A 27,440-nucleotide genomic window follows, 5' to 3' on the forward strand; every position below is an offset into this window, starting at 1 on the left:
GCCCGACCTTTACGCATGTCCCACATCCTGCCAGGAGCAAGGCAGGTCGGCTGCCCAGGGACCTCCGCCAGCCTCGCCCACCCTCCTCCTCCAGTGTCCCCAAGGTGGCAGCAGGTTTGGACCGAGGGAGCACGGGTCTCGTGAGAAACGACATGGGGCCCTGTTTACCCGCTGGGGCGTTGGCCAAGTTCTTGAATTTCTTGATCTGGAACCGTTTCACCGCCACAGGCTGGCCTTGGTACCGGGCCCGGTAGATGACCGTGCCGCTCCCACCCTGGCCCAGGACACTGCTGTCGTCCTCGCTGTGCTCCAGCTTGCTGTTCTCCAGGAAGAGTCTGCCGGAAGCACAGCACGCGGGTCAGACCGTACCTCCCCAGCTGGTCCCTTACCACCCCCTAGAGGGGCCTACTGAGGCGGGGGCGGCCCCGAGATGGGTGGATGGAAGGACAGCCTTGGTCATTTCTCCCTCAACAGGGAGTCATAGTTCAAAGCCACCCATGGGGTCAGAACCGGGATAAGCCATGGCCGCGGGCAGGTTCTGTAGCCTCAGCAAGCCTAGGTCTCCTGCATCAAGTGGGCTCATAATGGAAACTGCCTCGTAGGTGTGCTGGTGGCACAGGGGGACAGCACAGGGGGATGTCTTGCAGAGTGGCCCACATGGAAAGAAAATTCTTTGGGTGTTTCCTTCCCAAATATTCTGGGCTTTGAGGGCTAACACCCATCAGACAAAATACATTTATTCACTGCTAGGTTGATCGTTTCCTTATTTCTTTTTTTTTATTAAGTGTAGCATGATGTAAGTGGCCACGGAGGGCTTCTGAGGGGCACGAGCTCTGTGTGCAGTCGCTGGCTAGGGTTTCACTCAAGGGCAGGGAGTTTAGCCTCCCCTAGTCGGTGTGTTCTAATTCTAGGTAAAGGGGAGATTCCTTCTGGGCTTTTGGGAAGACTGTAAGTCACTCCTGGAAGGGAGGAAGAGAGAGAGAGAGAGAGAGAGAGAGAGAGATGCTAGGAGGCAGGGAGGGACGGGGAGGCAGCCCAGAGGTCCTCCAACTTTGGGGCCTTGCCCTGCTCTGCTGAAGTCTGTCTGGGTCCCTCACAGGCTGCCTAAGCCAGGTGTTCCCCCTGGAGCTATCCTGGCTGCACAGGCCAAGCCCACCAGGCAGTTTGGGGCGGGGGGGTTGCCGCAGAGAAGCCAGGCTCTTCTCCGAGTGCCCTCCCCACAAAACTGCCTGCACGGGCCATGTGGGTCTGTGGGGAGCAGCAGCAATGCTGGGGAATCCCCTTGGGGCATTCTGTTAGGACTCCTGTAAACTCGGGGCCACCAGACAGGGCTTCCTGGATGCCTGGTAACCTCTTTCCCAACCCCGACTCGCCCAAACTCCTGGTGTGGGGGGTGCGATGCCTCAGCGCCAGGGCTGGGCCCCAGCTCAAATTTCCAGGGAGCCTCTGCTGGGCTGGGAATCCCGTCCACATTGTTGGGCTTTTCAACTAGCCACCAAGTACCTTCAGTGAAGGACCAGGCTATGCCTGCCATTCGATCCAAACCCAGCAGGCTTTCCTGATCACATACAGTAAACGCCCCAGCCCAGAGTCAGTGTGGGCATAAAACCCAACAAGATTCAGCAAATAAATGAAAATCCTAACATTTGGGGCTGCCCCATTGGGCGCCCCCCCAAAACCTGATCCATGCTTCTATACAACTCTGGATATGGTCTCCAAGAAAAGATAACCCTCACGTTAGGGTTCTAGCAGTAAAGGGAGCTCGTTTTGCAGAATTATCATGTCGACCAGCGAGGTAACTAGGGCACCTGGAAAGGGTTATGGGGTGACATCATCCAATGTAGGAAGCAATTTCTTAATTCGATAGACCGACCCATATCCTGCCCTATTTCAGACTGCTGCACATGGATTCTCCAGGATAGGGGCAATTTGGAAAAATGAGAATATAAATATTCTTAGCCCCACCACCCAAAAGTTTACTTTTCTTTAAAGAAGCCAGGTATAGCCATCTTTTGACTAAGGCAACAACAGGACTTCATAATTGCAAAATAGTGGGTCACTGCCAATATCCAATTATTGGATATTGAGACTGAGAGACTGAGTCATAGCTTCCAGTTTCCACGACTATAGAACAGCCCCTCTCTGACCCAGCACTTGGATTTTGTGACCCTTTCCTGTTGGGTAGGACCAAAAAGCCTTTTCTATTTCTCCAGCCTTCTCTCTGAGGTAATTATCTGAGGTTATAGGTCGACTTAACTGCAGGAACAGAGAGGTAGGGGACCCAAACGCCCAGCCTCGGGGCAGCCGGTAGAAGTCAGCATTTGCCAAGAAAGGAAAGCGAGGCTGTAAGTCTGGAAGTGCCTCCTTCTCAAAGGCCAGGGAGAATTTTCCTTCTTTTCCTAGAGCTGGCAGGAGAGTAGGGGTCAGGGGAGCAGTGCTGTGGCCTTACCTGGCCGGGAAGTCAGTCATAAACAGCTCAGGGACCAGCTCCTGGAGAGGCACGGGCAGGTCGGGGTGTCTGGGGCAGGAGATGAAGTCCTGCTCAATGGCCGTGAGCACGCAGTCTTCCATGTCAAAGTATTGGACGCCCTCCGCCTTCTCACTTGGGTCCGTGTGCTGGGCCCAGGAGGTCTCGCACACCGGGCAGGGGACATACTGTTCCATGAGCGGGGTCCCGTCACTCTCTGTGGCTGTCAGGGCTAAGTGCAGACAAAGCAGGAGACGGTTTACATGAAGGCGGCCACAGGTGGATCCCCAAGCAGTGTCCTGGTTGGGTGGGCTTTTCATAGGAGGGGATCTGGGTGACCCTGCCTGGACCTAGGGAGTGGCTGAACCATGACTGTGTCCTTGGGTTCTTTTTTGGAGAGCCAGATCCTGAAAGCCCAGCATCGGGAAAGGTCAGGGATGCACTGGACAAGACAGTGGGTGGTCCAGACCCTCAGCAGGCTGGCTAGCGGGGGCTGAGAGGTCGGGGATCCCTCCTGCACAGCTGGGCCCCGACAGGATGCCGCGGGCTGTGTCTGAGCTATGCCACGCTCCGGCAACTGAACCACAACCAATAAGGAGCCATTCTTAAAATTAGAAACATAAGGCTTGCAATTACTATGATCCCTCCTAGAAGGGCAATGCAGGGGAGAAATGAGTACAAATTATAACAGACAGAACCCCGTCATTTTACCTGGGGTCCCCGGGGCAGGAGGCACACAGCTTTTCCGCACTCTGAAAGGAGGTGCAAAGAAGTAGCCTCCGAGGCACCTCAGGGAGAACTGATGGCCTGCCTTGTGCAGGGTTGGAGGGGGCACTTCTAGAACCTTCTGGGCACATCTTATATCTGCAGGCCTGGTTGTAACACACCCTGCCCACTGGCTCGTGGTGCTGTCTCCTGAGCAGCCCTGTCACAGGTGATAATGGAATGCCTCTCCCCCACCCAGCTGTCAAATCTCCCCCAGGACCAGCTGTGGGGGGGTGGGGGTGTCACTGGTTGGCGGGGCATCCCAAAAGCCCAGGGAAGCTCATATGGGTCTAGAGACTTCCTTGGATGACCAAGGACACCCAAACTGCCACAAGTCACACACCAAATGCCTTTTCTTGAGCCCCTTTCTTTCTTTCATTTTTTAAAAAGACTTATTTATATATTTTAGAGAGGGAGAGAGAAGGGGGGAAGGGGAGAAAGAATCGCAAGCAGACTCCCCGCTGAGCACGGAGCCTGACATGGGGCTTGATCCCAGGACCCCGGGATCATGACCCCAGTCGAAACCAAGAGTCAGATGCTTAACTGACTGAGTCACGCAGGTGTCCCTCATGGGCCCCTTTTTAAGCTTTTTTCCTTATAGGTCAGCTTTTCCATCAGCCCTGGAAGGCCCCTAGGCCCCAGGGTCCAGACCATGCCTCCGAAGCATGGCCTGCCATGCTCCTCTCCTGAGGCTGGCCTGGGATACAGCGATGGCGGCAGGAGACACGCCAGCTCAGAGAGGTGAGGGCACTGGCCAAGCAGGTCTTGGCGTCCAAACCCATTCTCCACTCTCTTGCACGCCAGCCTTCAGAGGCTGGGGTCTCGTGGGGAAGAGGCTGCCAGGTCTGCCCCATGCAGCCTCCTCCTGCAGGATACCCCACCGGTTTGTCTCTACTCTGATAGCAAAATGGGGGTCCTTGACAGGTGTGGCTCCCTGGCCTTCCCGCCCCATCCATTGGGTCCCCCCAGATTTCAGCACCGTCCTGTCTGTATATAGGACTTGTGTGAAGCATCCATTGAGGGTCTCCTTGGACCAGGCAGGGCACCCAGGCCTGTCTGTCTTCCCAAACACTGTGGGAAGCCAGGAAGCCAAGGCCTGCACATGCCCTGTGGGGTCTGGGCCCACATCTTCCCCAGAGTGCCCAAACCCATGTCACAGCCGGGCTCCACCAGGGATCAGGATTCTGCCAAAGGGTCATTAGGCCCTCTCTGGTTTCCATGAGCTGAGTCCCAGTGAGACTTCTGCTCCCCACAGAATGAGCCCCACCCTGATTTGTAAAGAAATATTAACTGAACAAAGACTTGGTTCCAGAATGTTCTCTTACCAGGAAACCACTGATCGATCAGGGAGTTGACATGGTCTGTGATAAACGCCATGGCGGAGAAGTCCCTCACTTCTGACTGGCAAATGATTTTTATTCCTCCGCTTTTCTTCTTTTTCCAGTTCACATCTGATGATTCCACGCTGCAACCCAAAAGGGAGAGCCCACTGTGATCTCGCCGTGGAGGGCCCTGGGATGATCTCCTTGCCTCCAGGCTGAGACCCGAACCCCAGGGAACACCTTACCCCTACCCTGACCCCAGGAACCTGTGCCCAGGCAGGACAGTCAGGGGGACCCCTGTGTTTGTGTACTTGTGTGTGTGACCCTGCCTTGTCTTCCCACCACTTCCCAGTCCAGTGACGCAGACATCACGGGGACTTTGCAGGAACGTATGTTCAGGCAGGGATCGACCCCTAGGAGTGAACTTGGGGAAGGTTCTCACCTTCTCTAAACTACAAGACACTCATTTGCCAGGTGGTGGCTGTGAGCTTTAAGTAGGAACATCCATTTTTAAAAAAAGTTTTTGAAAGATTTTATTTATTTATTTGACAGAGACAGAGACAGGGGGAGAGGGAACATCAGCAGGGGGAGTGGGAAAGGGAGACGCAGGCTTCCCGCTGAGCAGGGAGCCCAACGCACAGGGGGCTTGACCCCAGGATCCTGGGATCATGACCTGGGCTGAAGGCAGATGCCCAACGACTAAGCCATTCAGGCGCCCCTGGGAACATTTATATGAAAGCACCAGCCACCGAGAAAGGTTCAAGTCAGGCTCAAGAGAAGATCCTTTCTCCCTCCCTTCTCATGGAGCTGAAGAATATTTTGAAAAACTCAGTGTAAATACGGAACCATCTTGTGTGTTTATTAAAGCTGATTCAAAGTCATTTCTCAAACCTCTCGAGCTGGCTTTGTCTTTCTGTCTCTCAAAAATGGAAAGAAACCTGGAAAAGGGAGCTAAGTTATGTATCTTGTTATGTCACGTTGGGGATCAATGGTGCCCCTTGAGCCATCATCGCTTAGGACCAGGGGACAGGGCCAGATGGCAGCAAGGCTCCTGAAGGTGTCCCCTAAGTGACCACGGGGTTGCCGGCATCTCTTACCCCAGAGCTCAGTGGCTACCCACTTCCCTCAAGTCCTGGGCTGTGGTCACCATACCTCCCTTCACCTTTCCTGTCCTGCCAGGGGAGAGCAGGAGGGGTGAGGAGATGGGGGAGGTTGGGACAGCTGCCGCTGGGGAGGGTCTCCTCTTTCTAGCAGGCTGCCACGATAAGCCGCTCTTGGAAGAACTTTGGACACGAAGCAGACGGTCCCCTGGAGGAGGCCGCTGCGGGGGGCTTCTCCCATGGCACCATGGTGACCCAGTCAGGCACGTTTCGGACCATTCCTACCTGAGGTAGCCCCCGTCAAAAGTGACCAGGAGCCCTTCCTGCCAATAGATGGTCTGATTTCTTTTCACTCTGAATGTGCTGCAGCGATTTCTCTGGCTTCCTGTAAAACTATAGATGGTGACTTTCCTGTGTCTGCTTTTAGTATTCTTCCTGTTTTCGAAGAGCTGAAAGAGAGAAAAGGCCCTGCTTATGCATTCCAGCCTCCTCGCCGGTGCTGGGCAGAGCTCTGAAGAGGCCGGCCTGGTCCCATCGTGATAAATGACGCCCGTCATCCCCGTCCCTCCTCCCGCACCGCATGTCCCGTTGCCAAATTAAACACTGCGCGATCTGGAGGGGTCCCCACAACACTCTGGGAGCACAATTTTCCCAAAGGACTGATAATAGGCTCTTCTTTTTCAAACCTTTTCCCTCCCTGATTTGACAAGCAAAAATTCATGTTAGAAAAATGTAGAAAATACAGGAAAACGTACAAAAAACAAAAACAAAGGCCCCCAAACAACTTAAGACTAAGCAGAGAGATTTTGGTGTCTTTTATTCCAGGATTTTTTTTCTGTCTACGTATATGTTTTGGAAAACAGCCGAAGCCGTATTTTCTACTTTTGTATTTCTAATTTTCTAAATTTCTCATTTTGGATGCTTTCAAAAACTTCACTTCCCCCAGGCCACTAAAAAACTCACAGAAGTTATTTTTCTAAAGCGAGGTATTTTGTGGCATACAGTGACTTCCCGATCATTCGTTGTTTGGAATGTCTGGATTGCTCCCATTGTCCACTCCCTCCAGAAGGCCAGGCCAATGATCCGTGCAAAGTCACAGAAAAGCGTTCTCTGATTCTAAGTGATTTCCTTTGCTCACGTTTTTAGCGGTAGGATTACTGCGCCCAAGGGTCTGAACGGTTTTTAGGCTCTGGATATGGACCGAGGAGCCGCTGTGGGAAGAATTCCACCGTACATACACGGGCCACGGCATGGGAAGGTGTCCTGCTTCTGGGGCCGCCCACTGTGGCTGCAGTCTGGGCCTTGAGACGTGCGAAGTGGTCAGCATCTCATCTGTTGCTTGAATTTGTATGCCTGTGACTACTTTTGAGACTGAACTCCTCCTCATCTGAATTTTAATAGGACTTCTCCTCTCATTTGGAGGGAGGGCTGCCGCCTGGAAGGGCGCCCACCCCCACGCCCAGCTGGGTCTCCTACCCTCCCTCACGGAGCCCACTTGGGAGCTCAGGCCTCCCACGATGACAGCAACACTGTGTTCTGTGACCTCCCACTTAGAACGCAGCAGGAGGACAGTTTAAAGGGAGGGCACAGTGACCGAGTCAGAACCATAGACCAGCCAGCTCCTGTACCCACTCTTCCTGTCATCAGTGGGCCCCCCAAGCCTTTCAAGCAAGCCCTCCCCCCACCCCCCGCAACATGGGCCACAGGAGTTACAATTAGGCTCTTGTATTGATTTTTTAACATTTCAGTAAAATGTTCGGAAGATCAAAGAACATCTTTAGTCAGCCACGGGGTTGTTAATTCCATAAGGGCCTTTTTCATTAGAATGTGGCAAAAATAAAACTCAGAGTGAATTTACCATCAATTATTCAACAATTATTCATAGTGAATTTAGCATCAAATATTCCAAGTTTATGCCAGGGGTGCTCATACTGGGTCAGAATCCTCTGGAAGGCTTGTGAAAATCAGAACACTGGGCTCCATCCTGGTGTTTCTGATGTAGTGTGTGTGTGTGGGGGGGGGGCATGGATTTGCATTTCTTTTTTTAAGAGAAATCTTAAATATTTATTTGTTTCCGTACCATTGTATTTTATTATTTTTTTAATTTAATTTTATTTTTTCAGTGTTCCAAGATTCATTGTTTATGCACCACACCCAGGGATCCAAGCAATACGTGCCCTCCTTAATCCCCATCATTTCTAACAAGTTCCCGGGTGAGGTTCTGCTGGTCCAGGAATCCCACTTTGAGAAACGCCATTCTAGACAGACACTACTTTTGTGTTACTATTTTGCATGAAATTAAGGGTGGTGGAAAACCAGCACTCCTTTTGACCCCCGTCCGGGTGAATCCATGGAAAGGAACTGCTTGGGTCAGGTCTTCATTGCTTCCAGCCCCAGTTAAAGATCCACACCAGTGGTTCTCAGACCTGACAGTGAAATCACCTGGCAAGTTCTAAAAACTCCCAATGCCTGGGTGGCGCCCCAAGAGAGTCTGATTTAGGCAGCCTGCACTCTGATCTCAACTCCCCAGGTGAGCTCAGGGCACTGCCTGAGCGGCAAAGCCACGGTTCTCTAAGCGTGGTCTCCAAACCCAGGGCATCACGGAGGACCATGGTTAGATACGCAAAATGCTGGTTCCCAGTCCTCACTCACTGCATTGGAACCTCGGAGGGGGCCCGGCCATCTCTGTTCTAACAAGGGGATTTCTGATGTGGACTGGTTTATAACCACAGCTCCTAAAATGTGGACTCTGAGCCAGCTAGGGGCTGGTTTCTTATTTGACAGAGAGAGATCACAAGTAGGCAGAGAGGCACGCAGAGAGAGAGAGAGAGGAGGAAGCAGGCTCCCTGCTGAGCAGAGAGCCCGATGCGGGACTCGATCCCAGGACTCTGAGATCATGACCTGAGCTGAAGGCAGAGGCTTTAATCCACTGAGCCACCCAGGCGCCCCTGGGCTGGTTTCTTATTCACAGAAGGGCGCAAAGGGGTCTATCTGCCAGCCACAGAAGAGAAGGCAGCTGTGCTCATGTTGGCCTCCTGGGCTTAAGGCAGCAGCTTTGCTATAGAAAAAGGGGTTTCCGTCAACCCCTTCCAGCAAAGGGCCTCTCCTTCCCGGGAGAGCTCAGCTCTGGGTGTCCTTCATGCATTCCCCTTCCCTCCACCACCCCCCAACCCTGCAGGTAGCAACGACCATTACCTGCAGGTCCATCTCCGCCAGGCTGATCAACATCCGTGCTATAAACCTTTGCCAGAAGCCGACGGGAACAAAACTCATCTTAAACACTCTCTGAATGGTGTTGGCCTTGGGATGCCGCATGCCGTGAGTGTCCAGGCCGGGTTTGGATGGAAGGAGGTGTGGCAGAAGGTAGCTGGAACACATCAGTGGGGACAGGTGAACGGTGTGGCCTGGCCTGGGCCCCCTGCCCCAGTGCCTTCCCCCTCGCAGGGCCTCTGGAATTCTACTTTTATTTTTTAGTTTGTTTTAAAGATTTTATTTATGTATTTGACAGAGAGAGAAAGTGGGATCACAAGTAGGCAGATCAGCAGGCAGAGGCAGAGGGAGAAGCAGACTCCCTGCTGAGCAGGGAGCCCGACGCGGGGCTCGATCCCAGAACCCTGGGATCATGACCTGAGCCAAAGACAGATGCTTAACCAACTGAGCCACCCAGGTGCCCCTGGAATTCTACTTTTAGAAAGACAGGGTAGTTTCTATGCTTGAGAATAAATGCTCCAAGAGGAAATGAAGAAGGGGACAGCAAAGAGGCCTCTTGAAAGGCCTCTAGGACAACAATTAGAATATGCTAAGGTAAGACATGAGAGTGTCTGTGGTCATAAACACATCAGACACAGCAAGTCTCGGTCCGCTCACTGCAAAGAGGGCTGTGACTGGGGAATCGCTTAAAATTAACTGTGGATGGCAAAGGAAACACAAATACAGCTGCACAGTTCCAAGGGCCATGGAGACATTGGGGTCAGAGTCATGTTTCTGGCCTTCGAAGCTATTTATTGTTCTTGGACGGCTGAGACAACACCATCGCCTTAAAAGTTAGAATGAGGCTGTTTGTGCACGGAGGGATGTTTTATGAGAGCCCTCTTGCTCAGCATAAAAGTGCTGAGTCACCGAGTCAGCTGACAACAGCCGAAGCTGGGGAGGCCCCTCCAAGAGCGTGCCTGAAACCCAGAATCTTCTGTGTGTGGGGAGCTGCGGGGGCAGGCACAGGGTGGCCTTTTGAGGGTTCTTTTCTGAACAAAGTCCGTGCCTTCAGCTCCCCTGAAGCTTTTAAAGACATCAGTTTAGCTCCAATAAAGTGTCTTTAGAATGTTCTGGATTCTATTCTGAAAATATCGTAGACGCGTGCATCTCAGCTCTGTGACTTCAACCCTGCAACCCCATGCAGACTCTCCTTTCCGGACATGGGAAGAGAAAGGACACCTGCCCCGCAGGGTTGATGGCGGGTGGGGGGGGGGGGGGCGACAGGACAAGCCAGTGAGGTTTCAGGTCCTTTTCAGCCACTTCGGGTCTGGGGTAAGAGGACCTTCTCATTCACCCCAGCTAGAGTGTCTCTCCCTCCACCCCGAGGCCTTTAGCCCGACTTAGTTCTTCATGTTCTGAAAAGTCCTTGTACATCTGCTCCCTGCCCCTCCCCAATCCAGAGGTCCTCATCAGTGCCTTGCCATGATTTACGCCACTTTTTTCGCCCACACCACACTCAGCGTGGAGCTCACACCGGCCACATCTTGCCGGGTGGTGCCGAGTGAGCGGGGAGAGTGGGCTCTGTGCCCCGGGGCCCCAGCGCAGCCCACACTGAGCAGCTGCTCCACGTGGCCAAAGTCAGAGACCACTCTGAAGCCAGTGTGGGAGAGGAGAGATGCCAGCTGACTGGCCACGGCCGCTCTGCTCCAGACCACCGACACCGGCTCACCTACTGGAAAGCGATTGCTCGCGGCGAAAGGATGAACCGGGGGATGACCAGAGGGTCAGCAAGATGGGGATGAAAGAGGCAAATTCTTTCCATGTCTGCTGCACAAAACCTTGGGGTGGGGGGGGACGACCATGTCTCTACGGAGGAGCGAGCTCACGCTACACCACCGTGACTGCCAGGAGCTCCAAGGGCCAGGAGCTCTCAGAGACGCTGGGCAGCACTGTTAACCAAATACACATTTGTGTGCAAGGAGAGGGAACTTGCCTAAGGCACAAGGGAATCATTACACCTGTGCTAAAAATGGAAAATGCCCGGACATTTGTGACTTTCTACGGAATCAGGTACCACTGGCTTTGAGTACTTGACACAGAGGGAGGGTAACAATAATAATGCTTATGACACCTGATGTCCTTGGAGTTTTTTTTTTTTTTTAAGATTTATTTATTTTAGAGAGAGCAAGAGATCACGTGAGGGAGCAAGCATGTGTGCCCAGGCCCAAGCAAGGGAAGGGGGAGAGGGAGAGAGAGAATTGCAAGCAGACCCTGTGCTGAGCAAGGAGCCCAACTTGGGGCTTGATCTCAAGACCGGGAGATCGTGACCGGAGCTGCAACCAGGAGTGGGACACTTAAACAACTGAGCCGCCCAGGTGGCCCATCTTTGGAGCTTTTAAGAGTAAGAGACACTTCTCCTATTCTACATGTATTACCTGATTTAATCCTCACAATAATCATAATACCAGTTGACAATAGTCTTATTCCTGTTGTACAGATGAGACAAGAAAGGAAGCTGGGATTCTTGGCAGAATGCAAGCATTCTGGCCCTGTGGTCTCACCCACTGGACTGTAAGCCTTCCAGAAGACTCGGCCATAACTTGGGTAATTTTATGGTTCAATTGGTCATACGTGTGTGCAGAACCGACTTGCTTTTATTGAGTCCTGGTAACCCCTATTTCCTCTTACCTGTTGGTAAAATAACTGGAAAATTCTCCGATTTCGGCAATACCGAACTTAGAGGCTGCCTCATTGTGCATGGACCAACGTCAAAGACACTGCTTGTTCACGGTATGAGGATCATGCAGACTTTCAATCCCTCCTTCGGGTTTCTCCTTTTAGGACCCCCTCGTGCCTCCCAGGGGGCTTGAGTGACAAGAGGCCCTCTCCCACAGTTATAAGATTGCGTGGAAATCTGCGGGGTGCCTCGGGCACAGTGGCCCAGCTCTGGCTCCTAGAGGCCCAGTCTACGCAGGTGGAGTTTCCGGGCTGGCACACAGGGTCCAGGCCAGCTTCCCAAGAGTCCCCAGAGGGCATGACCCCAGAGCTCTAGGACCAGCTCTAGCTCCAGGGAGGCAGGTGGTGACACAGTCTATGGTAGGTGCGTGGAAAAGTTCTGCGGGTTTAGGGTCCTGGTTACTGCCTCGTGGGCAACATCAATATCAGACCCAGGAAGCAGCTGAAACTGAAACTGGGACATGGAGACCCTGAGTGCCCAACCAGTTCAGAGACAGCATCACTGGATGGGACCCACATGTACCCACTCCCACCCCGGCCCCTGCCCCCCTGCATTTGGAAACCAGGTTGTATAATTAGTATCTCCTTGTCACTTATCCCAGTTGCAATCACCAAATAACCAAGCAATCCACTCTCTAAAATATGAGCCCCCCCCACCCCGCAAGATATTTTTAATGCCATTCATTCATGTTTTCTTGCATTTTTCTTTTCAGTGAATGCGTTTCTTTTAAGTCCCTGAAAAGAGACCCCCCCGGGCCCAAAGAGGAGAGGCCAGCCCAGGCGGGCAGGTCATCTGTCCCCACGGCCCTTGCCTGGAGCTCTTGGTCAAACCCCCAGTGACCCCAAGCCCCGCTCCCTCCCTGGGGGCGCAGCATGAGCGGCCCGGCCGTGGTGGCCTCACCTGTCGTTGGCCACAGGCAGGGCGATCTCAAACTTGGCCAGGAACTGGAAATACTGCTCCTCCGTCTGCTGTGTGAAGCCGGTCCCCACCAGCAGCATCCTGAGGTCCTCTGCCCGGATCACCCCGTTCTTGGCCACCGACCGGGAGCCCTTGATGTTGAAAATCCTCTGCAGACATTCGGACAGCCAGATGGGGTCAAGGAAGTAGAGGTTCCTCAGGCCGTGGCTGGTGTCCGGGAAGTGGAGCAGGGTGCCGGTTTCTATGAGGAAGCCGATGGCTACCCAGGGAAGGGGAGCAGTGTCAGACAAAGGGTGACAGGGACTCTAGGGTGACCTAGTCCCTAGGGGTCCGGGTCACTGGTTCTTGGGAAGCAAGCAATGCCTCCAGCACACGTGGCCCTGCAGATGGCTCTGCTGCCCCGTCCCGGGTGCCCTAGTGGCACCGTGGAACTCTTGCCAACATGCTGATCTGACAGCACGGCCCGCCAGGGAGCTCCGGCCCGCCCACCTCCAGCATTCGCAGATCCCATCTTTGCAAACGTCCCTACTCTTTAAACCACAGACCCGCCCTTCGTGTCACAACCACGCCAAGTGCTCTGACGCTCACTTGCAGACAGGTGCCGAGCAGTGAAACATGGGACTGCCCCTTCCCAGGGATCCCCCTGCAAGCCCCCCGCCACCCGGGGCGCCCACTCACCGGACTGCAGATCCTCATAGTCCTTGATGTCCTTGTCAGGCATCTGCTCTACCAGCTGCTCTAGCTGCCTGTCCGTCAGGTACTGCACGTCATCGCCCAGGCTGCGGCGCTGCTGCTCGGCCAGCATGGCCTCCCGGAGGCTCAGGTAGCTCCTGGGGATCTGGGCGACAGGCGGGCTGGCTGGGCCCCCGCAGCTCCCGAGCCGCGCCCCGCCCACCCGGCCCCGCCTGCTGCCCCCTGCTCCCCAGAGGCCTGAGTGGGTGACTTTCTCCTCTCACCCGCTCACCCCTGCACCCCCCCAACCTTGCACCCTTGCACACCCCTCCCCCAAAACTGCTTGCACAGGGACCAGAGCAACTGAGCACCCAGCATACGTGCTGGGATTCCCTACAGAAAGGGAGCGTCCCTCCCCCCCCCCCCCGGGTTGCAGCCGGAGGCCTGAGCACGCACCAGCCTCCCCGCGAGTCTCTGGCAGCCGATGGTGCTGCCCACGTCCTTCATGTTGCACGTGACGTGGAAAATCAGTTGCCGCAGCCCCTCGTGGCCTTCCAGGCTCTTACAGGAGAGCTCGCTGCGAGTGCAAAACAGAACGAGATGCCTCGCCACACGGCTCCTCTCCCACAAGCTGGGCAGCATCTCTCTGTCCCCGGGTTTTGTCCCTCATGCTGGCACGTTAAAAGGACCTGGGAGGGGCGCCTGGGTGGCTCAGTGGGTTAAAGCCTCTGCCTTTGGCTCAGGTCATGATCTCAGGGTCCTGGGATCGAGCCCCGCATCGGGCTCTCTGCTCAGCGGGGAGCCTGCTTCCTCCTCTCTCTCTGCCTGCCTCTCTGCCTGCTTGTGATCTCTGTCAAATAAATAAATAAATCTTTTAAAAAAAAAGGTGAACGCAGAGACACGTATTAAGGGCTCACTTGGTGCAACGCTCTGTGCGGGGAGCGATGCACCGTGTCCCGAGTGCGCCCATTTTACAGAGGAGGAATGTGAGGCCCAAAGGTGCAAGGTGACGCCCCAAGGACACAAGCTGGAAAGGCAGAGGCGGGTTGGACCCAGGTCCTGTTATCATAGGCCTCAGGGGTGTTCTCAAGGGCACATGAGGGAGTCCTGAAGCTCTGCATCAGGGTCAGTCCGATCCTGTGGGCTGAGGCAAGCGGAAGTGACCCCAGGCTCATCTCTGCACCAAGGTCTGCGGCACCCCACCCAAAGGGGGGGGGACCCGAGATCCCCCAGCACAGTATAGCAACCCACACTTGCTTCCTATGACAGAAGGCTGGCTTAATTCGCTGAGCTCCTTCCATCATCTGTGAAGAGGGCACAATGGTCCCCATAACCCATGGAACCGTCATGAGCCCAAGGACAGGAGGGGAGAGAAGCAACACGCTCAGCGCCCCGATCCCACTGGCACTGGCCTGGACCACTCAGACCCAGCGTGAGAACCAGGACCACACGGGGTGGGGGGTCTGTGATCCGTCCGAGGTCAGCAAATGTGACAGATGGTATACGACTTTCAACACAGGCCACAGGCAAGGAGGGGACCCTGAGGAGGGGACCCATGGGGTGGGGGGGACCCACACACCTGGGGAGGGGGTGTCCAGGCTCTGCCCTGCCAATCCGCGAGTGGGAGCTTGTCCTACCCCGGGGTGGGGAAGACGGACACGTGAGGGCGCCGCAGCCCCAGCAACCTCTGGGCACCAGGCGCGAGAGAGCAGGACACTCACTGCAAGTGTTTGAAGGTGATGTCGGGGAAGCCTGTGGCCCGGGACCCGGAGGGCGAGCGGCAGAGGGCCAGCACGTAGGCGCGTAGCGTTGCGATTCTCTCCACTCGGAATTTGGTTTCGATCAAGTCCAGGTGCGTTCCGACCACCAGCACCACTGCGTTTGGGGCCTTGGCCTGCCAGAGACAGCCCCACAGCTGAGCACAGACGGGCCTGGGAAACAGCTCCCAGGAAACCTCCGGAAACCTCGAGGGCATGTTGTGCACGGAGGGGTTCCAGGAGAGGCGTCCCAGATGGGCTGGATCTCTATTCCCTCCGCCAGTGTGTCTGCCACCTGGGACCTGGCCTGCACCCAGGCTCTTACCATCTTTACCTGTGAAAGGGGGGGCTCTGTCTTCCTTTTGGGTCCAAGGTGGGGGGTGGGCTCTTAAATTTAAGGTAGAAGAAAAAGACAAGGGCGCGGACAACCATCTGGCCGAGAAAGGTTTTAAGGGCTCCACGGCGACCGTCATGAGCCCAAGGACAGGAGGGGAGAGAATCAGGGGCCTTCCTAACGCCCACCATGATGCCCAGCGTTTCTCCCTGACCATTCCCCCGCCCCCCATAAAGGGGGATGCTTCGGAGAAGTGGTGGGCCCCCTGTGAGGCTCCGCGGCCCGCAACCTGAGGGTCTGGCGTCTCCTCACCTCGATGTTGAGCAGCCAGAACTGGAGGCTGGCCACGGCCTCCTCACCCAGAGCCAAGTTCCAGACCACCACATACAAGGCCTTGTCTGTGAAGAAGCACTGGTTGACGGTGGCCATGCTCGCGGGGCCGCCAATGTCCCAGACGGTGAATTCCACAGACTCCACCTGCTTGAGCAACAAGAGCTGCATTTAGGACCACAGCCATCGTCACAGCCACACTGAGGTCACCGACGGCTTCTGGTGCTGCGCGTGAGGCCTAAGAAAGGCACAGCCATGGAAGGGCTCGTCTCTCTTGGGAATCAAGGAACCCAAGTGAGGGAAAGGGACCCAGCAGTGCCGAGGTGGGACTTCTGGAAGCTTCTATGTACCGCTCACAGAGCACAGGGCCAGGCCCTGGACGGCGGGTGCCTGCAGGCTAGGGTGTTTGCGTCCACCTATGTCTGTGGAACACTGGGGACACGGTCGTGTCTCTGTCTCTGCAGCAGACGGTTAGACCTCCTGCTAGAGGGAACCCCCGGGGCTGACGGTGCTCACGCCAAGGCTTAACCTCCATCTGTACGAGGGCGCGGCAGAGGACTCGGGCAGAGCGTGGCGCCCAGTGAGGATGATGGGAAGCCACCCCCTGAGGGTGATGGGAAGCTGCCCCATCGTGGGAATCAAACAAAAGATTAGCTGTTGTGCTGCCGGGAAAGGCTGTGTAAACGGTGGTTTCTCTATCATCCTGTGAGCTCAGAGTCTGGCCGAGCAAAAAGACGGCAACTTTCTGCAGCAAAGGGTCGTTTCCACGACGTAGCACGCTGGCCACCGAGAGACAAGGCGTGCTGACCTGCTTTTGCAAAGGAGTGAAAACACAGCTGTTCTCAACTGGCTGAGGGCCCAGACACACGGGCAGGGACGGGCCTCCACATTCGAGAGATCAGGGGCTGGTGGTCCCTTGACAAAGGAGGGGAAATTATAGCGCCGGCTGAAAGGAAGTGGGGGCCGAGGGACAGGAAAGATGGAAACGGCCATTCACCCCTAGGACCTCAGACAATCATTTGCTGAAGACCGGCTGGAAGAAAGTGATACTGAGTTATTGCTCAAAAAACAAAAACAAAACGAAACAAACAAACAAACAAACAAATCCCAACAAAACGAAGCAGGAGAGAATCCAGAGATCCTGGGTGGCTTTTAAGAGCCTCCCGGCATGAGTTAGTGAGATTCGCTCCTGGGGAGCTCTGCGGGGGGAGGGGTGGTGGTTCCGGTACTACCAGGCGGCACTCTGCTCTCTAGAGAACCGGTGTCTGAGTCTGCTAAAATATATAGCTTAAATGCTTAATGACCCGAGCTTAGAAAGCCTGACTTGGCAAGCGATCTTGTGCAGAAGACTCTGCAAGGGAAGCTGTTTCTAGTCGGCCCTGTGCTGGGGGCCTTGGGGGGCCATCGTGCAGCCTCTGGCCCCAAGGCCCGTTGGTTTTGCCCTAAACAGCCTCCTCGCACCCGGGTCCTGGTGTGGTTCCGCGTGACCACAAATACAGCGGCAGCTAAGGGAGGCGTGATGGGGGTGCCTTCCTTCCCGGAGCTGGGAAAAAGAGCTAAGCACTCCTGCTGTGCTCTATCCACCCCCTCCCCCAGCTCTTCCGCAGGCTCTTTCCCCCGATTCCAGGGCGAGCCCATGTTCCTTTTCCTTTGGCTCATACCGAACAGAAAACAAGATGATTAATGGGGTTGCCAGAGGATTCGTTTTAAATAGGGCTTAAGAACTGGACTTTTCAGAACCTGGGGTGGGAGTCGGTGTCCACGGGGATGGACATTCATCCCAGGGCGCCCTCAGCCTCCCCATCAGGGGCAGGTGAGCTGTGTCTTGCTGCCTATGATAGCAGTTTGCTCTCTGCTTTCGGGGACAGCTACTCTGGACGCTTTGAAATGCCATCCTTAGGGCCAGGAGGGGCAAGGCCGGGTCACTGCTATCTTTAGATGCCCATCAGAGAAACCTAATGGACAGCCAAGAATAAGAACCACTGGCCCGAAGCCTCCATTTAACTATAACAGAACCACCACGAGATCATGTGAAGAAATTATTAAGAAATTATTCACCAGCCTTGGCAGGAGCTGGTCTGAGACGGCAGACAGCGGCCCTTGTAAATATCCGGGGCCCGAGGCTCGAGGCTGTGAAAATCCCAGGCTCTCTGGAGAGGGGAGACCAAGGGGCCCCGGGAATCTCCCTCCCGCCCATGGGGACTCAGCACGCCGACCATCCTTGACCTTGGCTCTCGAGCCAGCTGGCCTCTGGAGCTCCCACTTGGTGGTCCTGATGGTGGCCTCGCTGTGCACCACCTGGGGGGCCCTCCCCGTCTGTAAGATCTCCAGGAGGGTGGACTTGCCCTGGCGCGGAGGACCCACGATGATCATTTTCATCAGCTTGCACTTCTCTGCTTTCCGCAGCTGAGCGCGCAGGTAAGACAGCATTGCTTTGGGGCCTGGGAAAAAATCACAGAGCAGGGAAGGTAGACGCCGCTGACGTATGGACGAGAACATGCTCGCAGCTCTTGGGAAACAAAATCCTGTCTTGAAGGAACGCTTTCCACATATTCTAATGGGGGATGTGGAGAGGGCGATTGGGTTGGACGATGCAGCGAAGCTGCGGTCATAATTACCCCAAAAGTGGAGTCCAAAAGTCAAGGACCTAAAGAGGGTATCATTCCCGCCCACAGAATCATAGTTTCATCACGTGGTTAATTGCAGCACAATGACGCCATCACTTTCTGGGTCATCTCTCTGCACCTGCCCAACCACGGGAGCTGAAGCTGCTTCTGGCCCAGGTCCTTAATGACTGGACTCGAGTCCTCTCTTCCTGGGGCAGCTGGGGTGGGGAGGGGTGCTGCCTCGGAAAGCCTACCTTCTTTTTTGATCTCCGCGGGCACGTTGGTGATGTTCAGGTCTTCGATGTCCAACTGCCAGAGGTTGCTCAGCTGCCCCAGCTCCGCCGGGAGCTCGCGGAGGCCAGGATTGCTGAGGGGACACACACACCGCAGGAGGACACAAAGAACTACATGCAGGCGTGCACGCGGCAGGCTGTCAGCCTCTGGGCCCTGCACCCCAAGCCCAACATCTCGAGCGATCCGTCGAGACAGTGAACTCCGAAGCCTTTCTCGCTGGAAAGCCAGCTCTGCCTTCTGCAGAGCCCCGTGGCTTAGAACCAGATTTCCTCCCCCAACATCCTCTCTCTTCTATCGATTATGACGCCATAAAGATTATCAGTGTCTCCTCTCAGAAAGGCAACGTAACAGAATTGATATTTTCATTGTTTCTCACGTTGCACCCCCAGCGGTGCCCGGCGGTAGGGGGAATCGTCGGATGGAAGGATGAAGGACTGAGCAGTTCTCATTAGGACAGAAGGCATCAGGCATCACGGCCCCTGCCTTTCCCTCTCCCACCTCTTTGACGAAGTCTGGTTCTCAAAGTCCCCCTGCTGCCTCCCCGTACATAGATGGCTTCCTTCCCCCTCCTCCCCGCCCCCAGGGTCTGCGTCCTCAGACGGGAGACCGAAGCACACTTCAGCCTCCCCCTGCCGGCCGGGTACTCACTTTCCCAGGTAGAGCTCTGATAAACTCTTCAGGAGGCAAACCGAGGGAGGGATGGCATCCAGGTGATTGTCGTTCAGACAAAGGACTTCCAAAGACTCACTTAGGAAGGCCGGAAATTCCAGCACCCCCGCTGCAAAGAGATGCCAAAGCAGAGGGGCTGTTGGCAGAGGATTTTGGACCATCCTGGCATGGCATGGAAGGTACCCGGGTGTGCTAGCTGGCAGCAGCCTCTGGGGGGCATTTTGGCAAGTTGACCTGAGTAAGGTGCTCATCTTCCTGACTGAGGGGTTCTAATTCCAGGGGCTGGTCCTGCAGACATCTCTGCATGTGTGTGGCCAGGTTGTAAGGGCAGGACACTCCCGGGCACACTGTTTGTAACAGCAAAGACAGAAGACAGCCCTCCCCACCCCCAGGGAGGCAGCTGATGAGCGACAGGGATAATATATAATTATTGCAAAGCACGGGGCAGGTCTACGTGTGGGGGCGAGGCAACACTCGACAGCTACTGGTGAGCTGAAAACGGGTGTGTGCAGGCGTGGGAGCAAACGCACAGCCCGTGCCCTATGTACATTTCACATATATATTTTATACGCATAAAGATATTACGCGATGTGGGCCACAGGTGTGTGCACACGCACCACACGTGTGTGCATGTTATACGCCACTACAGGCATGTGAGCACACGCAGGCATACATGCGTGTACACGGATGTTAGACACAAACATAACGGTAACACACCCCACCACTGTCTCTGGGGAGGGGAGTGACTAGGAGACTGGATATTCTTGCCACACCATTTGACACCATTCAAAAATTCTTTTTACGGCGGACACATCTTCAATTTAAAAAAAGCCAATCCATTAGCAAATGGGCTTGGTTTTTATGCTCCCTAAGCACAAATAAAACAGTGGGCTTGGTTTTTTTTTTTTTTAAAGATTTTATTTATTTATTTGACAGAGAGAAATCACAAGTAGATGGAGAGGCAGGCAGAGAGAGAGAGAGAGAGAGGGAAGCAGGCTCCCTGCCGAGCAGAGAGCCCGATGCGGGACTCGATCCCAGGACCCTGAGATCATGACCTGAGCCGAAGGCAGCGGCTTAACCCACTGAGCCACCCAGGCGCCCCTGGGCTTGGTTTTTATGCTTCCTAAGATGCCACTCTCTGAAAAGCCAGCCAACTCTCTAGTGTTTAAGTGACTTCTTGAATGGGGTTAGTTATGGGATTCCCATTGAGATGGTGTCATATAGGTGTTCCTTCCTCGGGCAACAGAGCGTGGGAGCCGAGAGTGACTGGGGCCGGGAGCTTGGACTCACACACTGGGGGATCAGAGGCTTAGGTTTCAGCAAAATCTCCAAATCTCTTATCCTCCCTGGTAAGGAGGGGCAGGACTCCATGCCCGCAAGGGTGCCTTTCAGCTCCAGCTCCCAGAACTCAAGATAAAAGACGGCCCCAAAGCCCTCTCCCGCGGCCCTCTGCCAGCCCAGCAAGATAGAGAAGCCAGGATTCTTTTGTTGGGCTGGAGCCACTTTTCCTGCCCTTGATCACAACTTCCTCCCTTCGCTCTGGCAATTCTCCACACGTGTCACCCGCGGTATCAATGCTAATGGGGTAACTTGGCATCTGAGAATGTTCCAGAAGAGGCGATAACAGAATCCCGAAATCGGCGCCCGGAAAACCAGCCCAGCGGGCCCCCGTGGGAAGTGGGGGCGGTCAGAGCAGTGCCTCCTGGAGTGTAACGAAGGTGCCACAGACTTTTAAAGATGGCTTTGAACGTAAGAAAAATGTTCAAAAGGACTGCTTTCTCCCCAATGATAAAGAACAATTCACTTTAGCCTGCCCCGACGCACACCAAAGGAACATACGTGCACAGGAAGGAAGAAAGGCTCACTTTCTTCCCCGAGAACACACTCAGAACACCTGGCCTCTGTGTTTTCTGATTTTCAGGTCGTCCCTCGGTGTTTACGAAGCCTCCGTAAGTAGCGGGCGGATGGAATAAGGAATTACTACTGCAGGGGCAGCACCTGTCACAGAGCCGCTGGCCCCGAGCGGCGACGGGCCTGGGAGAGCACAGCTCGAAGTATTTATGAACTGTAATCGTTCCTAAGTTATTTATGACTCTGCTGGTCTGAGTTTTACCGTAAAAACGGCTGTCCAAATTATTTTTGGACGAGGCCACCGCGCAAGTAGGGCTACTTCATTGTACACAAATCTCCTTGGAATTTTTACTATTCATCGGCAGACAAGTTAGCTTTTACAGGTCATTCCTTTCCCGAGGATCAGCGGCCCCCCTGGAGGACAAGCCCCCCGGGGGAAGAATTTGCAATGGGTCCCCTTCTTTTCATGCTGGGGTAGGCCTCTACTTTTGAGACGAAATGGACAAACTCAAGAGGCCTTTGTCAAGGGCCAAAGCCAACACCTACCTCTGCCAGGGAGACTTCCACGGGGTGCGGCCTCCTCACCTGGCTTCCCAGACGGGCTCCAGCTGGCCAGGGGCAAAGCCGTTTTCCAGAACATTAGTACACGCTCCTGTCATGTTTCTTCGTGGTCTGCCTTTGGCCTTGCACTCTGGCGGCTTCGCAAGGAAGCGTCTGGTCCCACTGAGTGCTGGGCGCTACCTCCTCTTGCCCTTCTACATTTCCATCCTGGAGACACCTCTCTGACCCACTCGAGTTCACGAGGCTCAACAGACAGTAACAGAAGCCTGACCGAGATCCATTCCCCAGCTACACTTTCCACGGGCAATATACCCTTTCGGCGTCAATGAGAAGAAAGTGTGTATCCTTCCTTCCAGTCAAATCCCTATGTTTGGACTCAGTTTCCAAAGTCCTAAGGCCCCGCATTTTAAAAAGGATGAGTTATGGGGGCGCCTGGGTGGCTCAGTGGGTTAAAGCCTCTGCCTTTGGCTCAGGTCATGATCTCAGGGTCCTGGGATCGGACCCCACATCGGGCTCTCTGCTCAGCAGGGAGCCTGCTTCCCTATCTCTCTCTCTCTGCCTGCCTCTGCCTATTTGTGATATCTGTCAAATAAATAAATAAATAATCTTAAAAAAAAAAAAAAAGAATGAGTTATGAAATTCCTCATGCTATGTCCCCATGAGTGTGGTTTGGGGCCTTCTCATCCGTTTCTGGGCCATCTGGATTTCCTTTCCTGCAAACTGTTTATACCCATTGCCCTCCCCTATTTTTTTTTTTTTTCCAATTGTGTTGTCCTTTTAAAAAAATTAATTTGTAAGCAGTCTTTGTGTATCAGGGACTTAAGCCAATTTGTGTCGCAACGATTTGCATTGAAAATATTCCTTCTCAGTCTGTCTGCATCATGCCTCGGTTTCTGATGCCTTTTACTGAACAAGACTTTTCAATTTTTACAAAGCCCAAGGTTTTGGTCTTTTTCTAGTGACTTCTGGATTCCCCACCTAGGTTTTAAAGGACTTCTCCATCCACAAATTTTACCTATATTATCTTAAATGTTTATAGTTTTATAGTTTTCTTTTTCTTCTTTGTTTAAATCTGAAATCTACCTTTTTGAAATGCACATTTTTGCAGTAGAGGTAAAGTAGGGAATCCAGCGTGGTCACTTTCCCCTTCCCACTGGACAGGCAAGTACACCACAGTATTTATTAAAACAATTAAGTGTGTTTCCTCCCCACTAAACTGATATGCCCTCTTTGTCATATACTAAATTCCTATTATTTACTTAGGTCTGTTCCCTGTTATTTTTAAATCACACGTGAAAAACCGTACACACTCATTCATGAATGATGCGTATGGATACCGTATGTATAAACACACATATCAGGTCATTAAGAAGTGTAACAGGTGGACAGACTATTTAGGTCCACCTCCTGCAAATGTGTCCTGGCCTCTGGCATTTCTCATCCCCGTCTTACACCACCTGTACTAAAAGAGCGCTTTGCCAACAGACATGGAGCCAAAGAAGAAAGTTATGTTACATTGAGGATGACCTAAATATTGGTTCCTGTTCTTCGGGACAGCGTCTTGAGGGATATTTCTGTGAGCATAACTGGCTTTACAAGTCTTCGCTTTTGGGTTAAAAAAGAGGGCTGGCTGAGGAGCTCGAGGGACAGGTCCACACCTTCCCACATACCTCCCAGAAGACAATGAACAAGAATAAGTAGCTTTCCTGGAATACTGTTGGCTGATCTGGCCTGGTTGTGAGACCAATCAGAATACTCTAGCAACAGTCCTGTTTCTGATGAGTTTGGGGGACGAGGCCAAGTCCCTTCAGACACTCAGGCTGGCCAGGACTGTGGGGCTGTGTTCCCACGAGGCCTTCATCAGCTGCTATAGTGTGGCCGCGAGGACTTCATGGTACTGCTCTCCCTAACCGTGGGCCTGGAGTCACACAGTGCTGGGGTCCCACAGTGCTGGGATGACACCTGGTTCTGTCACTGAGCAGCCACATGACCTGGGCAAGTGAGTCAGCCCCTGTGCTGCAGACTGGACTGTGCCTCCCCGCCAAAGACCTAGTCTACCCAACGTGATGATGATTGGAGTTGGAGCCTTTGGGGGGTAATTAGGTTTAGATGAGGTCATGAAGGGAGGGTCCCCATGAGGGCACTAGTGCCTTTAGAAGAGATACCAGAGAGCTTGCTCTGTCTGTCTGTCTCCCTCTGAGAACAAAGCAAGAAGACCCTCACGAGGAGCCTGATCGCAGACTTCCAGCCTCCAGAACTGTGAGAGCATACATTTTCAGCATCTCAGCCACCCAGTCTGTGCTTCTCTGTTACGGGAGCCTGAACTGGCTGCAACCCCATGGCCTCCACTTCTTCATCTGCAAATGGGGGAACCCCAAGCCACACCCCATGCCATGAGCCTTACAGAAGGGCACTAACAGGTGTACCATCTCTCGGCGGTGCTCACTCACAACAGAGCTATCCACACATATAGCGACCAGTCTCATCGGACTGCAAGCAGGAAAGGTTTCAGGGTACATGCAGGCCAAACGGGTCTGATGAGGCCCAGGGCCCGCCCAGGTTTTCCCGGGAAAACCCCGTGCAAGGGCGACCCCCGGTGGTGGAGCAGGGAACTGCCCGCCCGGCTGTCTCCTCTGCCCCTATGGACACACACCTGTCTCGGTCCCAGAACGCTGGCGCCCTCTGGTGGTAAAAAAGGAAATACGCTTTGTTTTCAGTCCGTCTTCATTTCTGCAGGGGCAAAAAAAAAAATCAGATTTTGAGGAGACCGTGACAATTTTTGCTGTAACTATATAATGCCGAGCCATGCGGATATAAGGGAGAACATTCCATCAGGAAGGTGTCTGGGTCCCTGCAGCTACTACGTAAGCACAGACCTTGCCTACTAATCGCACTGATTATGCTCTGAAGTCTTTGGGGAAAAAAATGTCCAGAGGAGGTGATCTAATGCTGGCATGGCCAATGGTGATTTCCATTCTTGAGTTTTCCATTACAGGCAGGTGGGAGCATTTCTGTGCCTGCCAAGAAGGCCCATTCCAGTCGCTATCACCTGGGGGTGGGGGTGGGGGTGGGGGTTCCCTTTTGGGGGTCAAGTCCTGCTAAGAAGTGGGCTTCAGCAAGTGAAATCGGGAGGCTGGTCTCCAGGACCCCAAAGGCAAGCTGTGCTCATCCCCAGATTTTCATCTTTTATTAGAAGGCTCTGGGACTGACTTTTATTCAATGGAGGTGCATTTTTTGGCTAAAACTTTAGAACAGAATGACAGATTAGGCTGATGTGAGAAGATCTTCCAGGAGCCCTTAAAAATTAGAAATGGAAGGATGCTGTCACAGGTGAATTGTGACTCCCCTTCCAATTTATGTTTTGAAGTCTTTTTTTTTTTTTTTTAAGATTTTATTTATTTACTTGTCACAGAGAGAGAGAGCACACAAGCGGAGGGGCAGGAGAGGGAGAAGCAGAGTCCCCGCTGAGCAAGGAGCCAGATGTGGGGCTCCATCCCAAGATCCTAGGATCGTGACCTGAGCCCAAGGCGGACACTTAACCGACTGAGCCACCCAGGTGCCCCTATGTTTTGAAGTCCTGACCCCCAGGACCTCCGAATGTGACTGTAATTGGAGGCAGGTCTTTAAAGAAGTAAACAAGTTAAAATGAGGCCATGTGAGTGGGCTCTAAACCAGTCTGACTGGTGTCCTTCTAAGATGAGATTTGGACACAGGCATGCACAACGGGAAGACCACAGGAGACACGGGGAAAAGCCGGTTCTATGTAAGCCCAGGGGAGAGGCCTCAGGGGAAACCAGCCATGTTGCCACCTTAACCTTGGATTTCCCGCCTCCGGGCATGTGGGGGGAATAAACGTCTCCTCTTTAAGTCCCCCCTTCCCCTCCCAGGCCTGCGGCGCTCTGTAACAGCCGCCCTGACAAACCGACAGAGACACCGGCCCACGGGGCTGCCGGACTGAGGTCACACATGCATTCTGGAACTTGCCAGAGCCTCCATGCTTACTTGCCAAATTGGTTTCTGGAAAGATCCAGGGTTTTGAGTTGCCTGCAGGTCCACTTCTCTTGAGGCGGCAGTGCCACGAGCTGGTTTCCCTGTAACCTCAGGAACATGAGGGCCTGGAGAGAGAGAGAGATGCAGAGACACCATCAAACACCACAGGGAGAAGGGTCAGCTCCCTGAGACAATGCAGCAAAATGATGACAACCGATTCGCCTTCGCGAAGATTCTAATAGTGTCGGGCTAAAGAAAGGCTCTTACTCGCAAGATTATACCTAACGCAGCAAACGGGACGTCTGTACATGGTCCGTCCCTCCTGATCAATGGGAGGCAGTTATTCCAGAACGAAAGGAGGACAAGTACGTCTCAGTGTTGGGCCCTCTGAAGAGTGACAATTACGCATGGGCCCGTCCAGGGAGCAGCGGCCAACGCTAAGGGTCCTGGGGGCCGAGGCATCCGACGGGGGAGGGACTGTAGCACACTGTGGGGCGCCCCTGCCTCCTGTAACCTCCTCAGGTGATGCCCTGGGCAGGGGAGGGTGGCAGGGACACCTGGTGCCCCCTGCTGACTCCCTGGCCACGGGTCCTCTGTCCGCCCACCAGGAACTGCAGGGAACAAGCTCCGTCCTTGGACTTGTCACATATTTTACCTTAGTGGGCGCACAGGGGGCACCCTGCAACCTTTCTCAACACCTTTCCCAGGGACACGGACTCTCCTGCCCTCAGTGTCCGTGGCTCAGGAGTGCAAATGGGCTCCCCCACCACTTTGTACTCCTTTCCCCGTGCCATCGCCTCTCCCATGTCAAGGGAGGACCCAGGACTTCCCCAACGTCACAACCGGTTTGTCACGGAATGTCTCATAGGGCCGTGCACGCGCCAAGCCCCAGAACCCTGGGGTCATGCAGGGCCTCCCACGACCCCCATCTGGAGGGGGAGACCCGTGAACAAACACAAGGTCCCACAGGGCCAAGTGGTAAGATCCTGGGCAACATTCTTTCCCTCAGGATCTCCTGCTTCTGGCCTCAGTGGAAACCAGAAAACCCAGTGAGCACATGGCTGGAGTGAAATGAGGAAACCGACCCACAGCAGGGGACTCAACTCATGACCAGGGGGGCCTCTGAGGGTAGCAGTGACCTACGCCCTCACCTACCAGGGTCCCGCTTGATGTGTGCACGCCTCGGGGCCTGAGACTTGATGGCCCTGCTCCCTGAGAACACACAGATGAAAGGTACCTTCCTGGCCCTTTAGGGGTCCCTGAACACGAGGGGAAGCTGTGCTTCTCCTGGCACGAGAATCTGTGGGGGCCCATGAGGTCAGCGTGGCAGGACAGGGGGGCCGAGGTGTGCTCTGCCCCGGGTTGCCCGGGTGCCTTCAGCCCACACTGGTCAGGCCCTGAGGCGGGGCAGCCCTCGGTGCCAAGAGATGAACACGAGCTACGCTCGCCTTCTGGGGCTCCTGTCCAAGTGGGGAAAACAGAGACGGATCAGCAAAGCACCTAAGACAGGAAAGCAGCCCCGGGTGGTTGGGTCGGGAAGACATGGGGGTCTGGAAAAAGGCACTTTCTTGGGTTCTCAGCCAAGGAAGGTTCTGAGCCCCAGGAATTCCAGTTCTGCCACCTCTGGGGAGGGAGGTGGGCCAGAAGACCCTGCCCCACGGTGCTCCCTCAGCTTTGCACACAGGTAGGCCTTGGGGGAGTGGGGGAGGGGTGGGCACCCGGGGGTCCCCAAAGAGGCCAGAGAAGGCCAGACAGGGCTGTGGGGCTATGCTCACGCTTTTCAACATTGAAGAGTCCTGGAGAATGAAAACCTGTGCTCTCCCTTCCCCTCACAGAGCTGTTTTCATGCTGCTCACTTCTTCCCAATCTGTGCTC

The 27,440-nt window shown here is 54.2% G+C and overlaps 1 protein-coding gene across 4 annotated transcripts in view; it reads right to left on the reverse strand.

Moving 5' to 3' along the window:
* Window positions 1-27,440, reverse strand: part of LRRK1 (leucine rich repeat kinase 1) — a 122,397-nt gene that overhangs the window by 20,104 nt on the left and 74,853 nt on the right. For 3 of the 4 annotated variants that reach the window (XM_082736664.1, XM_082736666.1, XM_082736665.1), the window contains 15 exons: window positions 25,578-25,690; window positions 24,229-24,305; window positions 19,143-19,272; window positions 18,455-18,567; window positions 17,821-18,035; window positions 15,577-15,741; window positions 14,895-15,067; window positions 13,630-13,750; window positions 13,180-13,339; window positions 12,484-12,760; window positions 8,850-9,021; window positions 5,940-6,103; window positions 4,558-4,697; window positions 2,450-2,699; window positions 169-335 (listed from right to left, as the gene is read on the reverse strand). In XM_082736664.1, the coding sequence (XP_082592790.1) occupies window positions 169-335; window positions 2,450-2,699; window positions 4,558-4,697; window positions 5,940-6,103; window positions 8,850-9,021; window positions 12,484-12,760; window positions 13,180-13,339; window positions 13,630-13,750; window positions 14,895-15,067; window positions 15,577-15,741; window positions 17,821-18,035; window positions 18,455-18,567; window positions 19,143-19,272; window positions 24,229-24,305; window positions 25,578-25,690 (2,437 nt within the window). Of the gene's footprint in view, window positions 1-168; window positions 336-2,449; window positions 2,700-4,557; window positions 4,698-5,939; window positions 6,104-8,849; window positions 9,022-12,483; window positions 12,761-13,179; window positions 13,340-13,629; window positions 13,751-14,894; window positions 15,068-15,576; window positions 15,745-17,652; window positions 18,036-18,454; window positions 18,568-19,142; window positions 19,273-24,228; window positions 24,306-25,577; window positions 25,691-27,440 lie in introns of all 4 variants that reach the window. The other variant, XM_082736663.1, reaches the window with a different exon arrangement.

This window comes from Mustela nivalis (genome assembly GCF_964662115.1).
Source record: "Mustela nivalis genome assembly, chromosome: 6".
Taxonomy (NCBI): domain Eukaryota; kingdom Metazoa; phylum Chordata; class Mammalia; order Carnivora; family Mustelidae; genus Mustela; species Mustela nivalis.